This window comes from Pristis pectinata, chromosome 22, assembly GCF_009764475.1.
Source record: "Pristis pectinata isolate sPriPec2 chromosome 22, sPriPec2.1.pri, whole genome shotgun sequence".
Classification (NCBI taxonomy): Eukaryota; Metazoa; Chordata; class Chondrichthyes; order Rhinopristiformes; family Pristidae; genus Pristis; species Pristis pectinata.
This window is the reverse complement of record NC_067426.1, coordinates 11,920,420-11,941,877: the sequence shown is the minus strand read 5'-3', so window position 1 is coordinate 11,941,877 and position 21,458 is coordinate 11,920,420. Positions and strand designations below refer to the sequence as shown.

At 41.4% G+C, this 21,458-nt stretch overlaps 1 protein-coding gene across 5 annotated transcripts in view; it reads right to left on the bottom strand.

The window, feature by feature from the left end:
• LOC127581755 (transcription factor HIVEP3-like) overlaps positions 1–21,458 on the bottom strand; it is a 414,925-nt gene that overhangs the window by 25,463 nt on the left and 368,004 nt on the right. For all 5 annotated transcript variants that reach the window (XM_052036442.1, XM_052036447.1, XM_052036443.1 and 2 more), the window contains one exon: positions 19,666–19,811. In XM_052036442.1, coding sequence (XP_051892402.1) covers positions 19,666–19,811 — 146 coding nt within the window. The remainder of the gene's footprint in view (positions 1–19,665; positions 19,812–21,458) is intronic.

The following is a 21,458-nucleotide window of genomic DNA, read 5'->3' as shown; positions in this document are numbered from 1 at the left end:
TGCAAACACAAACCCCCAACCACACCCTATACATGTCAAACACCTCTTCAATGCACGCCAAACGCAACTCCTGCAACAGAACCGCCCCCACCAATGCAACCCCCCCCATACGCATCACAACCTCTCCAACACATGCCAAACATGACCCCTGCTAAACGTAAATGCAACCCATCACATACGGCAAACAACCCCACCCAAACACAACACATCTATACATGTCGAACACAACGCCCACACAAGCCAAACCCAATCCCCCATTCACATCAAACACAACACCCCCCAAACTCAACAACCCTCTGCATGCTTTTCAAACACAACTATTCTCTACCCCACCTAGCAAGCATGGCACTCATGCACATAGACATGCACACACAGATGTTGGAGAGTGACTGTGATTCCTTGTGACATAGATATTCTCTCAAAGAGTCCAACAAATGAAAATATATCTGCTTGGCTTCAAAGAGTGCGGGGAGTGCGTGCAGCTTGGGGAGAAAGTTGTGAGCATTTAACCCAGAAATTAGTGCACCACTTTCTGTCTCCAACCACAGGGTAGGGGCAGCACCTGCCTTTAATTTAACAGCCCTGAACTAACACGCCAGGCACTAAATCAGCCTGTGATCTGGGTGCTGAGAATGCCATAAATCTGCTGCGAATGACACTCCTTTGGCTGCTCTGTGGCACTGCATTTGCCAAGTGTTTCACCTAGGTGCCGCTCTTCTCACCAGAGTTTATTTTGTCTTTATTCATCTCGTAAACTTTAATAAGTGCTCACACACAAGAAAAGAGAATTTGTTTATTCAGACTTTGCTCCCGCTCTAAGCTACCACATCATAACACTAATGCACCGAATGACTTGCAGATGTTGGGTCTGCCCATTAGCCAGTGTCTCAAATTTAACCTCGGGGTGCATCACCCCCAACCCCTCCAAATTAAAATTCAACATGCTGGGGGAGGGTATTTCAAGAGCCAAGAGGTTCTTACTCAAACAGGAGTACTGCCAACGAAACTAGTGAACGTTTCCCCTGAATCATTTTCCTCTTCATCATGTGGGTCTTATGGCTTTCAGCCGCAGTGCTGTTGAGTAACCGTAACTATCAATCTCTTTCTTGAATGGGATTGTGCTGCTCACAGATGTAGCTGTGGAGCTACTTTTCACTTGGGTTACAGTTCTAATATTTTCATATCATTTGCATCCAGCAAATAAACGCAACGACACAAGCGCCTTTATTTAAACTCTGGGCTGTACAAAGGGGTTTTACAGTACGGCACACCATCTGTATCTGTGCTCCATCTTCGAGCCAGCCAATTAGATATGCGTCGGCAGACAGTGACTGTTTTATCTGGCAACAGAGTGGGTATTGTCAACTGAGCAGTGAGCATTTTTAACATACTTCACCCTGAACTATTCTTTGAAGCTCTTCTGACCCTTGTTAAAGGGGAATTTTACAGTGGGGATCTAAGAATATTAATTGTTGATATATTTATATTTCTTAGGAAGGAGGATAAGATGAGCTTGGGTAATTTATTTACTATTTCTCATTCATCTGCTACCCATTCTATTGGCTTCCAATTCCACAGGCTTTCACAACTCCCCTCTGCCTGACCTGGAGGCAGATATTCATTGCGAAAACGTGTGACGTGTTCGCAAATGAAGAGTCACGGATTCACCTGGTTGAGCGACACTGGACATCTGTTTTGATGGACCAGGCATGCTGGCTACAGGCTGCTTAAGAGGCCTACCCTGTGATGTATTCACTGCTTAACAGTGATCACAAATTATTGGAAAGTAAAACAAGATTACAAAGAGAATAGATGCTATTAAGCAGGGACACACTAGAGCAGCTACCTTAACCAAAATGGATAAATTTGGAAAGTCAGACAGCAATGTCTTAAAACAAATTACATTCACTTGATGTCTATTATTACATGCAGAATCATCTCAATGCATGCATGTATGACGTGTAACTCTGAGGTGAAGTCCAATGTATATGCAGCAAGCACATAGCCACAACAGCAATGAAATGGATGAACAATATATTTGGTTTTAGTGGTTTTGACTGAGGGAGAAATGTTGGCTCGGACAAATTGATGCTTTTCTTCAAATGATGCTCACCTGAACCCACAGGAGCAGTAGGCAGAGGACAGGTTTAATGTTCCATATGCCAATGACAGAGCCTCCAAAAGTTCAGAATCCTAGACTAGATTCTGCACTTGAGTGAAAGGGAATTAGAGCCACAGGGCCACAAATTGACACTCTCCACAAATAATAAGACTTTTCTTTCCCATTTCACGGAACTTGGACTTTAAGCACCCACCCCAGTCAAAACACTGGGTTTAGAACTGTCCTCTAAAACCAATCTCGATGAAACATGAGATTTGCCAGTGATTTTCATTTTCAATTCCCACAGAGGAACCTTTGGGATGTTTGTGGCAAAAATAAAACAGGCATGATCCAAGATCATACCCTTCCTGATACTGTGCCAACAGGTTGCTCCAAAGCACAATGCTAACGGGCCAACATCTCTCTCATCTTGGGAAATGTACTTATGATCATCCCCCTTGAGGACTTGCCTGTGCTACAATATCAAAAATATTTCACACTGCCTCCAATGGCAAAATGTGCTTCACTTTGTTAACTCTTAACTTGGCAGTAGATACAAAACCAAGTGAATAATTTCACGTCTAAATCCCTAACCTTTTGGTTACTGTCATGACTGCTACACAATCTTTTCCAATCCACATGTTCTATCACAATCTTTTCTAATCTTCATGACTGTGGTTCCCGTCTTCACTCTGGTCATTAATTTTATTTTAAAATAACACTGGCCTTATATCATTGTTAGAAAACAGAAGTTGTTAGATTTTCAGTCGTGTGTGTGTGTGTCTGTCTGTGAAGTTATTGCAATGACTGCTTGTGGCTAAAAGTTCAACTCTTGTTCACTAGCATCACGATTCGAATCAGATCTCACCTCTGTACTGCAAACTTCACAAAGCTTGAAGATGAAGTTCCTGTATCAAGATTTTGGGGTGCAGATAACTGACTTTTACAATCCACCTACTGTCTTTACATGACACCCAGCATTGTCCTCTACTGATGCCCACAGGGAATAAAAACAGTTCCATGCAATCTTGGCAGTTTATAGATGATGTTAGGCTAAAATTGCCTCACATATCCAAGACCTGTTTCTATCACTCTTAAACTGGGATCAGGGAGAAATGCTTCTGTGTGTCTGTAACCCAGCTCAGAGCTGCTCTAAATTCAGCCACCACTTGGTGTTGGATAGAATACTGGGTCAAGAGATCGCCATGTGATGCAACTCTGGCCTAATCTTAGAGCCCAATTACTCACTGCAACTTAACCCAAATACATTGCTTCACATTAGGGACTTGACTAACAAAAACAACAGAGCGGACTTGTATAAAGTTGCGGAATGGGTCACAGCTGGAGTGCCCACATTGTGCTCAGACTGCCAATCCTGCTAACGAACACCACTGTGCCTACCAGTGGAAAGATCCATGACTTTGGTGGCTGGATTGAAGGAGGAGGGAAACTAACCCAGGTTGTGCAGTATCAGGATTACTGTCAGAACTGGTAAAATTCCAAACAACTTGGTGAAGCACTGCTTCTGCAAAAGTAAATCTACCACGATTTGAAGGCCAGTTGGCTCACTCTGTCTGGCTGGATTTGTCCATTGACATTGCAAGACTTATGCAGAGGATACAAATGATTCTGTCAGGAATCTTAACTTGCAGATGGTTGAACACTAGCACAGTATGATATTCTACCCTGGCAGCTTTTGAAAGATACAAAAATTATCACTGTGAGTAGCTGGGAAGAGCCTTGCCACCCTGGTAGTGTGGATCAAGAAACAGTGCAGTATAGGAACACTGGTGCACATGGACAATTCAGCCCCACACTCAGTTAGAACAAGGCTCAACTCTATTTGCCCATGTAAGGGAGATGGAGCTCACAAGACAAAATATGCTGATCTGTCTTGGAAGCTCTAAACATACAATCAGAGGCTTAAGCGGCTTTCCAAATTTCTACCATCCCTGTTATTGCCCCAGTCATGATTTTTCACCACTAATTAATCTTGGTTCTTGGCAAGTGATGATCTGACATTCTGAAGCACACAGTTGTAAAACCAGCCCCAAATCCTCTGCTAAACTAACCTGAACCATGATTTGAAAACTCTTCTTGAGGAGAGGAGGACTTCAAAGGAAGAATTGTCCACAGCAGGCCTGAAGGAGTGGTGCATCGTCAAGCAAATTGTTGCTAATTCATGGTTCTGTTGCTCCCTCAGGATGAATGGGTTCTTGCTTTGCACAAATTGGTTGCCACATTAAGCTGCATTACTGTGTTGGAAAGGTATTTTATTGGGTGTAAACTACTCTACGACATCCTAAATTAATAAAAAATTGCTATAAAAATTCAAGTCATTTGATACCAATACATTAAGCGGTTAGACTCAACATCCCTGGCACAAGCACAATGCAACCTCGCAATCCACAGTAAAAAAAACAGAACTGTAAAACTACAGCCAGACATAGAATTTTTGCCCCGGAACAGCCCCAGTTTGGTAGAATTAAAATAATTCTCTGAATGCAAAATAATATAATCATAGCAGGATAATCATTGTGACAATCAAATATACAGCGAAAAGGTATATTTAGATATTGCTTTTAATATCACTAAATGTCCATAATGTTTCCCAGTGGACAATGAGAAAAAAAGGATACCCCTCTAACAGGAGAAAATAGGAGAATTCTCTTAAAGCTTGATCAAAGAAGTGGGTTTGAGAAGTATGTTACAGGACGAGAAGAAAATGCAGGGGATTAGGGAGAGAATGTTAGAGTATGGAGCCTCAGCTGCTGAAGGCAGGGGTGTCATTCGGGATAAATGGAAGGGGGGATTGATGTCCAGATTTATACGAGTGGAAAGTTCCAGGATGGTTGACTGGGGTGGCAGAGATGGGGAAGACCTAAATAGAACAATGAAATTTTACCCTTGGGAGAGGGAGATGGGGAAAGTCAGCAAAGGCAGCAGGACTTGCTGCGGGATTGGATATTGGGAGCAGAAATTTGGAAGAACTGGTGTTTACAAAGGAGGATGATATCCCAACAGCTGAAAGGCTGAGGTGGAAGAGCTGGAAGAGGCTGAAGCAAAGGATATTTTTAAAAGTTTGCCAATTATATCACTGTTATTGGCCAGATTGACAACAACGAGACGGAGTACAGGAACGAGATTGTGAACCTTGTGTCATGGTGTCAGAACAACTTAGCACTTAATGTCAGCAAGACAAAAGAGTTTGATGTTGATCTAAGGAAGCTGGGGGGAGGGGGGGGGTGGGGAAAGGGGTCAGGGAGTATGAACACAACCCTGTCCTCATCAATGGAGCTGCTATAGAGATGATCAGCAGCTTCAAGTTCCTTGGCACCCATATCACCAGCAACCTCACCTGGTCCCTTCAAACTGATGCAGAGATCAAGAAACGCATCAGCGTATTTATTTTCTTAGGCATCTGAGAAGATTTGGCTTGTCCATGAGGATTCTCTTGAACTTTTACAAATGTGCTATAGCAAGCATCCTGATGGGTTGCATCTCAGCCTGGTATGACACCTGCTCTGCTCTTGACCGACAGAACCTGCAGAGAGTGGGAAACTCAGCCCAGTCCATCACAGGCTTGTCACTTCCTTCCATCCAGTCCAGCTTCACACTGCGTTGCTTCAGGAAAGCTAATAAAAATCATCAAGACAACCTGCCACCCTGGCCATTCCCTTTTCTCTCTTCTACTTCTGGGAGAAGATACAGGAGCTTGAAAGCCCGGATGACCAGACCCAAGACCTTCTTCCCCACTGCTATCAGGCTTCTGAACCAATCACCTCTTTCACACCCCCTCCTTGGTGGTGCTGCCATGCTCTTGTACTCTTAATTCTCTCTCCTGGTTATTCCGTTATTTAGCATTTCTTTTTGCACTAGTTCAGACTGAACTACAATCTTTTCACCATTTTGTTTTGCACTCTTATCTATTGTTGTATTTACTATTACCATGCATACTGTTTACTCTGTGAGCTTCATGTGAACAAGGAATTTCATTGCACCCCTGGTATATATGATAATAAACTAATCAAACCTAACATAGTCAGAAGATCAGTTTAGATTGCACAGTCTGGTTCAATCTGTGGCAGTGGCTGGGAACAGAGGCAAGAACGTGATGGGTGAAAGGGTAGATTCCTTGTGAAATACAAAGAATTTAAGTGCCTTTAATGTTTAAATTAAAAATAACATTGATCAACATATAATTTCTGTATTCCGTACTCTCTGAAAGAAAAAAAAATTGCATCTACGAGGGCACAAAATTGAGCCTGTTTCAATTCTGAAGCCCAGTGAGGCCACTTGACCCAGTATGCACGTGTTGTCATTTTGAAAGAACTCTCCAATTAGTTCCACTCCCCACTCTTATCCAAAGTCCTGAAAATTTCTTCTTTTCATGGATTAATTTTAATAGTTATTCATGATTTTGATCTCACCATCCATTTGGGCAGTGCAGTTCCAAATGCTATTATTGAATAAAATCTGTTGGTTTCAACCAGGTCCTACAGCAACAAGATGAATTAAGACTGCTTTAGGTGCTGTCTGTTGCGAGAAAGTGTGGGCCAGAGCTGCTACTTCTTCTCTGAATGATGCCAATGAAGGTTTATCATTCAGTTGAAGGACAGTACCTCCAAACGTGCAACACTCCTTTGCGTAACATTATAATGTTGCAAGACCTTATCATCAGCCTGAGCCCAAGAGTTGAAATGAAATAAACTGAATAACCAGGATGGAAAAATGCTATTTCTTTGCTTCTACCACCCTACTTCACCTCATCTAATCAACATATCTTTCTATTCCTTGTACTTATTTAGCAATCCCCTAAATGCATCAATGTTATTTGTCTCTACAACCTCCAGTGATAACCAAATTGTATTGTCTTGTTCTATTCAAATATATACGCTCTTAAGGGAAAACAATTTTTCAAACAAATTGACACTTCGTGCAGGGGTAAATAATAAAAAGCTTGGCAACCTTTCAATGGGTGAAAATCAACCAAAACAGAAAAGGGGCTTAGGTGAATACTTAAGGGGGAATGGTAGGTGCAGAGCTAAGGGAAAAGAATGTGGGAGTGGGGCTAAATGGATAACTCTTCCGAAGAGATGGTACATGCACAATAGGCCAAGCTGTCTTCTGTTTTGTAATATTCAAATATATATTTAAGGGCAAACAAATTTTCAAACAAACTGACACTTTGTGCAGGGGTGGAGAGTAACAACCCAGTTCTCAACCTGTTTTCACTACTGTTTCAGGTGGTGTTTTCAATAGTGAAGTTGGTGGTGTAAGGGATGCTTGCCTTCATTGGCCTCCCATAGAATATAAGAGCTGGGATGTCATGTTATAACCTTATAAAACATTGCTTAGGCCACACCTGGAGTACTGTGTGCAGCTCTGGTCACAACACTAAAAGAAGGATGTGATTGCACTGGAGAGGTGCAGAGGAAATTCATGAGGATTTTGCCTGGATTGGAGCATTTCAGTTATATGAAGAGACTGGGTAGGCTGGGTTTGTTTCCCCTGGAGTGGAGGGGGCTGAGGGGTGACCTGATGGAGGTATATAAAATTATTACAGGGAGAGAGAAGGTGAATAGTAAAAATCTTTTCCCCATGGTGGGGGTGTCTCTGACAAGAAGCCATAGGTTTAAGGTGAGAGATAAGAGGTTTAGAGAGGACCTGAGGGGAAATATTTTCACACAGAGGATGGTTAGAAGCTCAAATGCACTGCCTGAAGAGGTAGTGGAGACAGATACCCAGATGCTTCTTAAATGCGAGAATAAGTACTGGAGTCACCAAGGCATAGAAGGCTACATAGGTACAATGGGCAGCAATGAAACGATGGGCTGAAGAGCCTGTTTGTGTATTCAACCCTAATATAACAACGTCCTATTCTGCCAGGTACTATTCTGCCAAGCACGGTAGTGTTGTGGTTGACGTAATGCTATTACAGCACCAGCGACCGGGTTCAATTCCGGCCACCGTCTACAAGGAGTTTGTTCTCGCCGTGACTGTGTGGGTTTCCTCCGGGTGCTCCAGTTTCCTGCCACATTCCAAAGACGCATGGATTAGGAAGCTGTGAGCATGTTATGTTGCCGACGGAAGCATGGTGACACTTGCGGGCTGCCCCCAGAACATTACACAAAAAAATGTATTTCACTGTGTGTTTCGATTACATGTGACTAATAAAGATATCTTATAATATTGGTTTGTGGAACAAAAAATACTTATAAAAATAGTGATAGAAGTTTTGTTCTTTTGTGATGGATTTCTTCATCTCATGTGAATGTGGTTCAAAAACCAAAGTGCATGGACTCTAGCACTGCCTGCTTTGATGTTGTGTTGATGGAGTTGGAGATGATGTGAAATGTGGTCTCACCTATCTGTGCAAGTGGATGTAAAAGATCCCACAATGCTATCAAAATAACCATGAACTGCCTTGATCTCCTACACAAATATACCTCCTCACTTGACACTAGCTGAACAGATATACTGCCTGATAGCTTTTGCTGCATGCAGATTGTTTACATTTGCTTGAAAATTAATAGTATCTACACTTCACAAGATATTAATTAGCTGATTTTTTTTTCTGAAGACATATCAGACTTTTTAATTAGGGGGCTAGGGAAGTAACTTCTTTTAGAGACCAAAATTTAATACATTCCTACCTTGGTTTTGCCCATACATATTAACTCATGTACAAAGATTGTTTAAGGAGTGAAGTTTGGGGGTGGGGGGGGATGGGGTAGAGGGGTGAGGGACATCTATTTTATTTCTGGAATGCTGAGTCCTGGCCATTTGGGGTTTCCTGCTACTTTCTTGTGGCATGGATTTCCTAAAACTATTCATTAGCCGCATGGGTGTTTTTTTTAAAATAAACTCCCTCTCTGCCCATTTCTCCTTGCTCCAAAGAATTAAAATTACAAATAGTTGGGGATTCTAGGGGTTACTTTTTAAACGGTCACAATGCATAGCTCATTATGATAGTATTGGGGGGGGGGGGGGGGGAGGTGGGAAGAGTTTGCAGGGACTGTGTGGAAGATTACAGATGTTTCTCCAATCTGTCTATTCCAAGAAATGTGGTAGCTTTAAGGATTCCTTTCTGATAGACCCTGGGGAGTCGCCACATGTTCGGCCTGTAAATGTGGAATGCTCTTAAACAAACTCTTACTGTAAGCCCATCTGCAAGCAATCATATCCTACCTAAAGACTACACACTTTTAAGAGAAAGCAGCAACACTGCACACAACACATTCCACGTGGTCTTTAGAGTAACAATCTTGCCAGCAATTAATAAAGCTTCTTTGTGGACGAGAGCTCAGTGCTTTCATTCTGTGCTCCTTAATTACCCTGTAGCCACAGTAGAATCCCCTCTGATTGGGTAAAGACTGAGCCAAAAGTCTGGTGTTTTACATCCTTTCTGAATACCAAATAAATCATCAGATTTGCACGAGTCTCAACTGCTTGGTTCAGTTGAAGATAGATGTCCACTCCAATTCTTTGAACCTGTGGTTTACTTATTTCAAAGAAAGAATGTGCATTTATTTAGCAAATTTCAAGATGTTTCAAAGCGCTTTGTAACAGCTGACGTATTTTAGAAGTGCAACCACTGGTCTAATGAAGGAATATAGCGAACACACACATCAAGCTATTACAAATAATAATGTGATACTGACCAACCAGTTTATTGATTGAGATTGAGTGGGGAAATGTTGGCCTAGCACTGGGGAGAAGTCCATTGCTGTTCATTGAATCGAATGCTCATGTGTTAGAGTAGATTGTTCTTCAGTTTAGCATTTCATTTGAAAGACATCACCTATGACAGTGTAGCGCTCCTCGGTGCTGTCAGTTTAGATTAGGTATTCTAAACCCATATCCTTTTGACTCAGCAGCAACGTGCGATCAACTGAGAGGCAAGGAGAGTTTCATTTGCTGTTGCTTATTCTCCAGACAACTTCTGAATTTGTCATCATCTGAAGCTGGGCTGCCTCATCACGTCAACATGCTTCGACTCACACTTCTAGGAAGCACGCGGTTAGAATCAGGCTTGTTCTGACTGGTTTATTGACAGATTGGGATAGAGCAGGCGCCTTCAGAGTGGCATAATAGAGTGGGCTATTTATAAAACTCACCAGGGATTACCCCGAAGCAGAAATTCTGTCACTGACTTCACCATTGGGTTGTAGAAAGAAAAACAGTTGTCGATGTGGTGCACATAAAGCAGAGAAGGTTTTAAGTGATTGATTTGTTTGTGACTTTTCCAGCTGTACTCTGCCCCAAATAATCATTTGTTTCACCTGTTTTCTTTGCACAACGAAGCTCCTTATCTCACTTCAAATACTCACTGCAAATTTCCTCCCAGCCATGGGGAGAGGTCTGACCTCCTGTCACAGGATGGTGCTCAGAAAGTGGAATCAGCCTTCCTCTCTCTCCCTAACACACAATGTTAGTCCACTACTGTCCCAGGTTACTCTGTGAATGGGGCTCAAAGACACCAAGGGCTGAATACCCTGTTTTTTCTGTTGCGAGACTCATTTGATAAATATCTGGACAGCCCATGGATTTCAAGGCCATTGGGTAACTTGAAATGCTAAGATGGAGGTGTAAAACATAGAGATGACACTTCTATTAGGAAGAAAGTTATCTTATTCTCCCAAGACATTTCCCCAGAATTATAAAGGATGAAGGAGCCCAATTAACCCATGAAACTGGCTCTTTGAAAGTTTCCTCGAATTTGTTCCACCCCGTGTTCTTCCCCACTTTCCTGCAAATCTTTCTTTTTCAATTATATATTGAATCCTCTTTTGAATGTTGCTCCAGAATCTGCTTCTGCCACAGGCAGTGCATTCCAGCTCACAATAATTTCACGTGGAAAGCAATTCTCATCTCCACCTCTGGTTCTCTTGCCAAGCTGCTTTGATTTCTTCCCGTTGCATTCAATGGTTGTGAGTGAAAGGTTGGTTAGCAAACTACTTCCTTTGGAGCTCTGGATCCAGCCACAAAAACACGAGAGCTTCACTGCCAGGTTTACTCCTGCCTGTATCACAATTTGCAGCAAATCACAGTCAACCATCACTCCTGCACTCATTGAACCAAACTGGTACCCAACCTGGAAATGCCAAGGCAGTAAAACTTTTCACCTGGTGTTTCAATTATTCCAAGGCTTCAATCCTCCCCTTTTCTATCTCAGCCAGCCTCCCATCTTCTACCCAACATAAACTTCTGCTCATCCAAAACTCTTGCTGCCTCACTTCTCCATGTCCCAATTACCTATCAGGACTGAACTTGTTAACTGACATCAGCTCTCACTCTCCCAATTTTCAACATGCTCCTCTCTCCCTGCTTGTGTACCTTCCTCCAGCTGCTCAACTCATCAACATTTCTGTGTCTGTTCTATCTTGGAGTCTTGCACCCGTCGCACAAGTTACTCACTCCGCCACAGCTGGCTGTGCTCTCAATTACCTTGGTCCCAGGCTCTGGAATTCCGTTTGCTAAATCTTTCTGCCTCTCTACTTCCATCTCCTCCTTTACAACACTACAATAGTGACTACATCTAAATGGTACCTCATGGGCTATAAAGTGGTTTTGTTTGTCCTGAGGTCATGAAAGACACTACAGAAGTGCAATCCTTTAAGAGATGCCTTAAAAGCTACCTGTCTGTTTACCTTTGAGTCAATCCATTTTAATATCTCCTCATGTGGCTCGATGTTTAATCAGGCTTGTTGCAATGCCTTGAGGTGTTTTACTGCACGAAGGAAAAGTTGTTGCTACTGTTAAATGGACCTGAAAGGCTTGGCCTTGAATTAGAACATGCAAATATAAAGCCTTTGCACTTGCTCTTTTGAAACTCAGCTTGTCTGTGCATTGGGCACGAAATCTGCACAAGTCTATCTATGAAGAGGCTTGAACTCTCAACATAGATTCAGTGAGGTTGGAGGCTTTCATCATTTGGCATTGGGGCCACCCTCACCCCATGTCAATAATCTGATTCAACTATGCTCTGCAGAGCCCAGAAGTGTGTATAGATAATCGAGGCAGGATAACAAAGGGTGCTAAAGGAAGACAGTGGATTAGCTAGGGGAGAAAAGGGAGGGTGGTTTTCTCCTATTGGTTGTGGTGGTGGCGGCGGCATGTTGGGTAAGGAGAAGAAATGATTTACTGCAATATTTTTACAATCTCATGAATAGTTACCACTAGCTTGCATTACTTGGGCAGTAAATTGGACTTAGGGGCGGCATGGTAGTGTAGTGGTTAGCACGATGCTATTACAGCGCCAGCAATCGGGGTTCGATTCCCGTCGCTGTCTGTAAGGAGTTTGTACGTTCTCCCATGTCTGTGTGGGTTTCCTCTGGGAGCTCTGGTTTCCTCCCACATTCCAAAGACTTACGGGTAGGTTAATTTGGGTTTAAAAAATGGGCAGCGCGGACTCGTTGGGCCGGAAGGGCCTGTTACCACGCTGTAAATAAAATTTAAAATTCAAGCGTAATGCACAGGGTGCTGCATCAATTGGTGCAAAGCAAAACATACACATGGAAGCTCAAAAGCTATTTGCCCTGGGGTAGAAAACTAGAATTAGGAGGAATAGCCTCGGAACAAAAGGGAAGTCCTGAGATGAGGAGTTTCTTCTCCTATAAGACTGCCAAAGAAGAAGATATTTTCACATTTGGACTGCACCATCACTGCTATCTTATGGTGTTATGAAACCATATTCTGCAAGTACGACAATGAATAGCTGAAAGTTATCAAGCAGCAATCCAATCAGTTGCAGTAAAAGGTTATTATTTGGACCAGGCAATTCAAACCCACTGTCAATCATGTGATTATCAATCTATCAGTCTTTTTTTTAAAAGTTGTTATTAACTAATAATTGCAACTGATAATGGAAAAGGCTTCACAAAAACAAAAGTGTAAGTGAACAAAAGGCTGTCTGAGTCCATAAAGCATACATTTGCCTTGGAGGGAGTGTAGCATAGGTGTTCCAGAATGTTGCCTGGATTCCAATTCGCAAGGAGAGATTTCGCATACCTGGGTTATATTTCACTGATAAAGAAAAAATTCCATTTATACAGTGCCCTTCACACCCTCAGGACATCTCAAAGCACTTTATAGCCAATGCAGTCAAAGTAGTAACACAGGAAACGTGGTTGTCATTTTATGCACAACCAGATCCCACAGAAAACGGGGCAATGAGAAGATGATCTATAGTTTAATAGTTAAATGTTGGTCAGAACAAAAACCAGAGATTGTCCGGGTTTTTCTTTTCAGTAACATCAAGGGATCTGAAAACTCTATGCAAAGGCTGATGTGCTTTCAGTTAAAAGTCTCAACCAAAAGGCAGCACCTTTGCCAGTGGAAGACCATCAGCCTCATTATTCTGAAACTGGGCTTGAACCCATGGCATTGTGTGGTATATGCACTAAAGTCTGTGAACAACAAGGCTGTCACTTCTTTAGGATTTTGTCCTGTGACTAACTACGGAATCAACTATGTACAAAGTTCCAGAAGCAGTCTGAGCAGAGCCCTTGAGATTCTCACATCTCACATGTATCTACCTGTACACTCTGAACTGGACTTCATTAGAGGTTAAGAACTCACTGAACACATATTTTACACCTTGTGACTCAGAAACAAGGGCGGCATTCGTAGAACCACAGATGACCGCGACCGAGGACAAAGATCAAACAGGCTCCAGGGTTGTGATCGTACTGAAGCAATGAATCAGCTGGCAAGTTGCATCTTTTGCTCTTACTCATGGGAGTCAATCAGTAGGAGTATATCTCAGCGGACAGTCCCAGTTAGCTTACCATTGACCTCATTTCAGCCCCCATGGGAATTAACAGATCAAAAAAGAAAATGCTAATAAGAGTGATAACCCATCGCAAACAAATTAGTTTTACATAACTTTCCCCCTGCTTCTTACTGATTGAGCATTGCAAGGAAAACGGAATGACTCTTGACGTGAAGTGTCGGGCACATATCACAGATCAAAATGTAAAAGGTTTGAAATTCAACTAAGAATAAATGAAATGCAAATTCAACTAACCCTGGTGACTGCTGAGTATCTAAATCATGTTTCAGTCAATTCCCGTTAGTTTATCATTTGTCTCTGCAGATGGCAACACTAGCTGGATTTGACCCAACTAGCTTTGACTCTGCTTAATCAGCTGTTGGCATTAAATATCTACTTTATACTACAAGATTGTCTTCAATGATGAGCTGTGAAGTCAAGAATATAGCGTAACACGATAAACAATTAAATACTCTTTGACCGGACATGTCAAAACACTGCTTCAGTGAGGGGTCGGGCTGCTGCCTCTAGTAGTAGAGCACATTAACAGTGTGTGCTGATGGCAATAAAGGTAAGGCTTCTCAAATTGGAGCTAGATTAGGCTGTGGTTGGACAAACCATTCAGCCGACCTGTACCAGGTACTGGTGAGCCTCCCACATAAATGAACAATATGAACAATCCCGTGGGAACATTGAACCAGAACAAAAAGCCCAGAAAACCTTGTGCTTACATCAAAGGCAATGCCCTACTTCTGAAAGGCTGAGTGGTTGCTCTGGAAAATCAAGGTAGCAGCACCATTATTGAATGCTTTGGTAAATGCTTTTTTGTGCAGTGTTTGAAGATAAATGCATGCAGATGATGTAAACTACTTAACAAACCTCTGAAGCATTTCTCAAGTGTGGTCACTACAGTTAGCGTAACACTATTACAGCGCCAGAGACCCGGGTTCAATTCCAGCCACTGTCTGTAAGGAGTTTGTACGTTCTCCCTGTGTCTGCATGGGTTTCCTCCAGGTGCTCTGGTTTCCTCCCACATTCCAAAGACGTACAGGTCAGGAAGTTATGGGCATACCATGTTGGCGCCAGAAAGGTGGCGACACTTGCGGGCTGCCCCCAGAACACTCTACGCAAAAGATGCATTTTCACTGTGTGTTTCGATGTACTTGTGACTAATAAAGATATCTTACCTGTGCACAGCAGTCTCTCACAATTGTAATGGGATAATCGCTAAAGATTCTCCTTTAGCTAAATTAGGTGAGGTTTAAACATTGGGTGGGGTACTGGGGAGTTATACAAGCTCTTCATTGTAGCACTACCATGACCCAAGATGAGTCCACGGTTTATCATTTCATCTAAAAGAAAACACTGCTGACAGTTCAGTGGTCCTTCAGTATGACACCCACAGTGTCCAAAGAGGAATAACTGGTAGGGAATGGAAATTTTAAAATAGTCAAAGTTAAGGAATTTTATCATGATTCTGAGATACCAACAGTGAAACTGTTCATTATTCGCAAGCTTCCCCTGCAAAGGCTCTTGTTTGAGGGGAAAAAGGGATGGAGGCAAGACTGTAGCAAAATAGAGCCTGTCTGCTGGAAATCCAAGCCACAGTTGTTTGTACATCACTCTTTTAAGCATAGAAGCATACACTGATCCCACCCAGGATTAGGAAGAGCTTCTACAACAACATACTTCTCACAACAAATCCTTCTTAACTGATATGCGAAGCCAAACTTATATTGTTGTCACCAGACAAACAAGAGAACAAAACGTAACCAAACAGATCTGGAATTTCCCTTTGCTAATCCTTGTGCTTCTCTTCCTAATCATTCTCTTTCATCCTTGCATTGCTAAATGTCTCATCATTGTTCTATGGCTCTGGTGACAAATTTCATGATCAGAGCAGTCAAAGAGTACAATAGGTTGCAAGTTCACCCTCTGTTGTTTGCAGTAAACATGCAGGGTACTGTCCTATGTATTTTGAACTCCATTTTCTGTAACGGAACCAAATTTCACAAATGGTGTTTGATTTCATGCAGGAACACTGGATAGGTTTGAAAGGAGGCTGAAGAAAGACTTCATTAAGATGAATGAAATTATGAGGGGCCTAGATGGTGTAAATGGGAAGGAACAATTCCCTCAGCAGAGATGGTCAAAAACCAGGGGATGTGTTTTTAAATAAGAATTCCAGGAGGAAACTCTCTTTTCCCCCATCCAGTAAGGATCTGCAATTCACTCCTTGAAAGGGCTGCAGTGACAAAAATCCTCACCACACTGAAGAATTGTGACCTGCAGAGCAACGCATCCAGTGCTGGAAATTAGGATTAGGGTGGGCAGCTCTTTGTTTGACAGCATGGACACAATAGTGGGGATGTGTCCTTCTGCATCATAAATTCCTCATGATTATAAGACGTCAGAAACACCGGATAGGTTTGACATACGTCACACATACAAAAGAAGATAAATTTCCACCCTCAATAACTTTAATTTTAAAATCAAAGAATGTAAAAGGATTACACCTACCTGAATTTCCAGCAGACTTCTCAACAAATTACTCTCTTAAAACCTAGTTTTAAAGGTCTGAATTTCAAGAGTAGTAGGACTATTTATATACAAGATCAATACTGTTAATGTTTTATTGGTATATTAATTTGCAGGGGAGACCAAAACGAGCAGCTATGAATAAAAAAATGATCCATAATAAATCAAAAAGAAAATTCAGGAGAACCTTTGTTTCCTGGAGACTGTAGAATAGAGAACTCCCCACCAAATGGAGTGTGTGAAGAGCTCTCAAATGCATCCATGCTATTCAAGACCAAAATGGATTGATATACAAGGCCAAAAGAAAGGGAGGGACATGCTGAGATTATATAAATGGAGAAGGTTTAAGTACAAAAACAAGCACAAACTTGTCAGGCACAAAAAGCCTGATTCTGTACTGTAAAATTTTTATATAACTTCTACTCTGTGTAACCCAAAAGGCTTAATTGATTTGAATTCACAGATCACCGCGCGAACTTCTGCCACAAAGAAGATCAAGGGCAAAAGTAAACATAACCATGTTTCCCTCCAAGTCACATCCACTCTGACTTGAAATATAAAAATCTTCATCATTGTTGTATCTAAACTGTGGAGCCTCACCAGGATTGCAGTGGTTCAAGGCAGCTGCTCACCACCACTTTCATGGGTAATTAGGGATTAGCAACAACTGTTAACTTTGCCAGCGATGCTCAGATCGCGGGAAATGAATGAATACTAAAAAGAAATCAGTGCTTACAGATTTGATCAGCAGACACCATGCCTCATTTCTGGTTTAACAAGATGCATCTTATATGATCAGCTTTGTATTTATCGCACTGAAGGTGGCAAATATAGCAATTGGATGAATATCCTTTTAACACTTTAAGTAGCAGCTCTGTTCAAATACTGTACCAGTTATCAAGTTAGCAGTAGCTCACATTGACAATCTACGTCACCTGCATCTACATCCAGTGCTGCACTTCCTTGAGCAAAATAAATACTGGTCTTCAATCCATCTAGTGTTATCTTCATACAGGCTCTAATGTACTTTAAATACGAGGAAATCCGCCTTTCTCCTGGATAATCCCACTACACTCTATTAAAGTCAATATTGGGATAATATTTCATGATATGAGAATCCAAGCTACTGAAACACTGAATTAACTTGGCACATAAAATACACAATCATCACTGGCATTCAAACAGATTCTTTGGAACTATCATTAGAAACTTGACCTTTAAAGGTTATCTACATCCTCTAAACTACGACATGTGTTTATTCAGTGGGAAATTTTGTGGGCCTATTGCACGTGCTTGCACACACGCACAGTGAATCGACATTTAGCCTTTCAAAAGGGACTCTGAAACCTCCAAACTAAAGGGATTCTAATTTAACAGTGCATTCTGTGACCACTTGTCTGCAGACTTCTCAGATGGAAAGGATGTAGACAATCCCAAACTCAATATTATTTAAGTGGTGATTAAAATAAAAGTGATGAAAATGTAAAGAAATCATGAATGAATTTCTTCATGAAACTTGGAACAAATGCTGACTGGTTTTTCTCTTTCCATAAACTTCACTGGACAGAAAGCAAATGGGGAGCAAACCTGCCATTTCTTCAAAAGCTAAGGGGCACTGTACAGAAAGACTCACAGCTCTCTTGTGGTGTTGCTAACCTGTAGAGTCCAAAGTGCAAAGCATACATACGATTGATTGCCTTTTAAAGCCACTGCTTGAAATAAATCAACAGCAGTGGCTCCCGACCTTGCAGGATCAATCAGACAACAATTATAATGGTGTGTAAATACAGGTCAGCGACCTTCTTTCTCCATCACTTTTCCTTTCAAACATCAAGTACCAAGGAGTATTTCCTTATTGTTTTAAACCCCAAGTTTACTTTTCAGTACATTTATTTTCCACTTTAACCATTACAATGCAATATTACATGTAATTTTACAGAAGCTAAGGCACAGAAACAGGCCATACAGTTCCACACAAGCATTCTCTCAATCTCACTCCTAACATGATCTTCCAATCCTCCTAATCCTCTCTCCTTCATGTTTAACCAGTTTTCCCTTAATCACATCTATTCTCCTCTGCTACTCTTTGTGGCGGAAAGTTCCACATTCTAATCCTTCTCTGAGTAAAGAGGTGAAGCTCAGAGGCTTAAAACTATTTTCCCTCGCAGCTGACAATACATTAAAATACCAGTGTCATCTCTGAATGCATGAATATTGTAATGAGATTTGGTTTCCAAAATAAACACTTGTGCAAAAGTAATTATATTTGACATCTAGATGATACTTTAACGAAGAGACAACAATAAACAAGTTGTAGCATTGCTCGCTGCGGTTAAGTTTGTGCCTCCTGGCTAGGATCTTCAAAGATCAAGTTACAGCGCAGCGTCCCACAGATCGATTGGTCAGTTTGGATACCAAGACATCCTCCCAAACTATTTCACACCATCTCAAGAAGGCGACCTCCAGCCAGAGGTGGAGATGAAACATCAACAAGACCTGGGCTACATCTGTTGCTAAATCGAATACAAGAGAGAAAGAAAATGTTGTAGTGCCTTAACCTGACTCTCTTTATTTGCTGCTAAAGAGAATTAATTGAAAAACCGACTGATTAATGTTCTGTGAAACAAGGTATAAATTGCCATCTGAATTTGAGATAATAGTAATATAATTCCAAACGTGAAATATTCCACATCTGAATAGGTCAAAACTTGGGTCACTTTGTTCATGATTAATTTTAGCAATCATTGAGTGGTCTTTAGCCCAGAGTGTGATGCTTTAGCAGGATAATGAAGTGTCATGGGAGCAGTGATGTAAATGGGAGATGCAAGTTACAAACTCCTTAGTGTTTTTCCAATACAGATAGTAAATGAATAAAAGAATACAATATTAATGCAACTTCTTACCTTGTTTTCTTATATAGTAAAGTGCCTGTTATAAATTTTGATAAAAACAGAAAGTAGTATTTTGGCCCAGAAATACTACTTTTCACACAATGACCTCCTTGCCCAACATTTCAATGATCTTCCCTGGAAAAACAAATCTGCCTGAACACTTGCCCTGCATCCTCTCAGATTAAATTGGGGAAATTTTACCTCAGACCTCATGAGAGCAAATATAAATGTAACCATTCTAACAAATATAGGCTGCACTTTTAAGTCCCCCAGGCAAATTTCTTTTACTGTAAAGGTCATGCATTTCAGCTGCAAAGCATCATCACTCCACACATTATATATCAGAACATCATCCTTACCCTCCATCAAAGATCTTAATTCGTGTTGGCTCCAGCCTCTTCGGCGTTGAACTATCATCCTCGTGCTTCTCTCTTCTTTCTTCTTCTTGTTCTACTTTGCAGGCTTCTTTTCCACTATCTCCAGAAAGCAGGGAAGGGATATGAATCTACATAGGAAGATTTGAATTGTATAATTAGTGCAGCTATGGGTAACTGGATAATGTCTTTCATTCTTCCCCTCTTCATACAAATTGTGTCCTTTTAAAAGTCTAGACTGGCACCAGCCAGAGAGTTGTAACAAAGGATCAGGGAACAATAGCAAGCACACTTGTAATGATAAATGTCCAGGCAAGCTGCTGAAACAATTAAAAACTTAAACAATTTTGGCAGTTATAACCAGAATAATGTAATACAAGTCATCTGAACTTATGCTTAGTGTGCTCAACTCTGGACATTAGATAACAAGAGGGATTATTTCTGCCTGCAAGTTTATGATAGGGTCACACAGGATCTTAACATTGTGAATGAAGCCCAATTCTTTCTGGGGCAGTGGTCAGATGGAGGCAGTGGTGCAGATTTGAAGCTTGTGGTTCACATTGATAGACTTTGCACAAATGGTGTTTGGTCGTTGGAATTTGTGGTTCATTCATAATTGGATCCTGAATGAGTTTGAGGCCAGAGCTGATGAAGGTGTCAGTAGAGATCTGAACGCAATCAGAACAGATTGAAACTGATTGCATGATTGAGGGAAATATCACTGAAAGGCAGCGTGCAAATGAGAAGCAACAGGGACCAAAGCATAGTTCCATAATGGACTCAAAGTGCCTCGTGTGATAAGGAATGCAAGTTTTTGGTAAACATTCTCCAGCTAAATTATAGTGGACGAATAAACCGTATACTTACACACAGGATCTCATGATGTCCCAAAGAGTACTTCTGAATTGTTTACACTGTGATTTAGGGAAATAGCCATTTCAAACGCAGCAAGCTTCCACAAACCACAACATGATAATGAGCAGGCTATCTGCTCTTAATTGTCAGTTGAGGGATAAATACTGGCCTGGAGAACAGGTGAAAAGTCTCTGCTTGTCTTCAACAAGAGCCTCAACTGAATGATGGTATTCCAACATTACAGTACACTGTTAGTACTGGATCAGAATCTCTAACCGGATTTTGTGCTCAAGTCTCAAGACTGGAATTCAACACCACAACCTTTAGGGATGAGCATGCTACACATCGAAACACAGCTGCAAAGAACGATAAGGTCCATGGGGTTGAGCGATGGAGGAGATAACATGAGAGAGGGCAGCAAAGGAGGAAGAGAAAGTGACAGCATTGAAGGAGAAATGTTAGGAGAACAATGTGGTCACCCTGCAGGACACCTGCGCTGCAGTAATGTGAAGGTTTGGTGCATCCCACTTTTACATCCTAGCTCTGCAAATCTACAAACTTGGACTGGTTCATTGAGAGGAAGACACACAAGTGTTAAGTAAATGTAAAGTTGTGAACTTGAAGACGAAAGAAGCTCTGAGCTTGCATTTGGTAATTCACATGTTGTTTTTCTGTCTCACCTGCTCCACAGAAATCTACATACCTCTTTGTGGACTTCAGCAAACACTTGTTCAGAATTCAAACCATTGTGGATACCTCTCTCTTATAAGAGGGCAATCATATTACTAAAAGTTTTCAAGTATTTAAAGCTTAGAAAATGAATTGAGTTGCAGATTCAATGCTGCAGATTGAATGTAACGTGAAGAAATATGGAATTATTTGTTTCAGAGAGAAACACAGATTTTTAAATAGTAAGAAGGTGC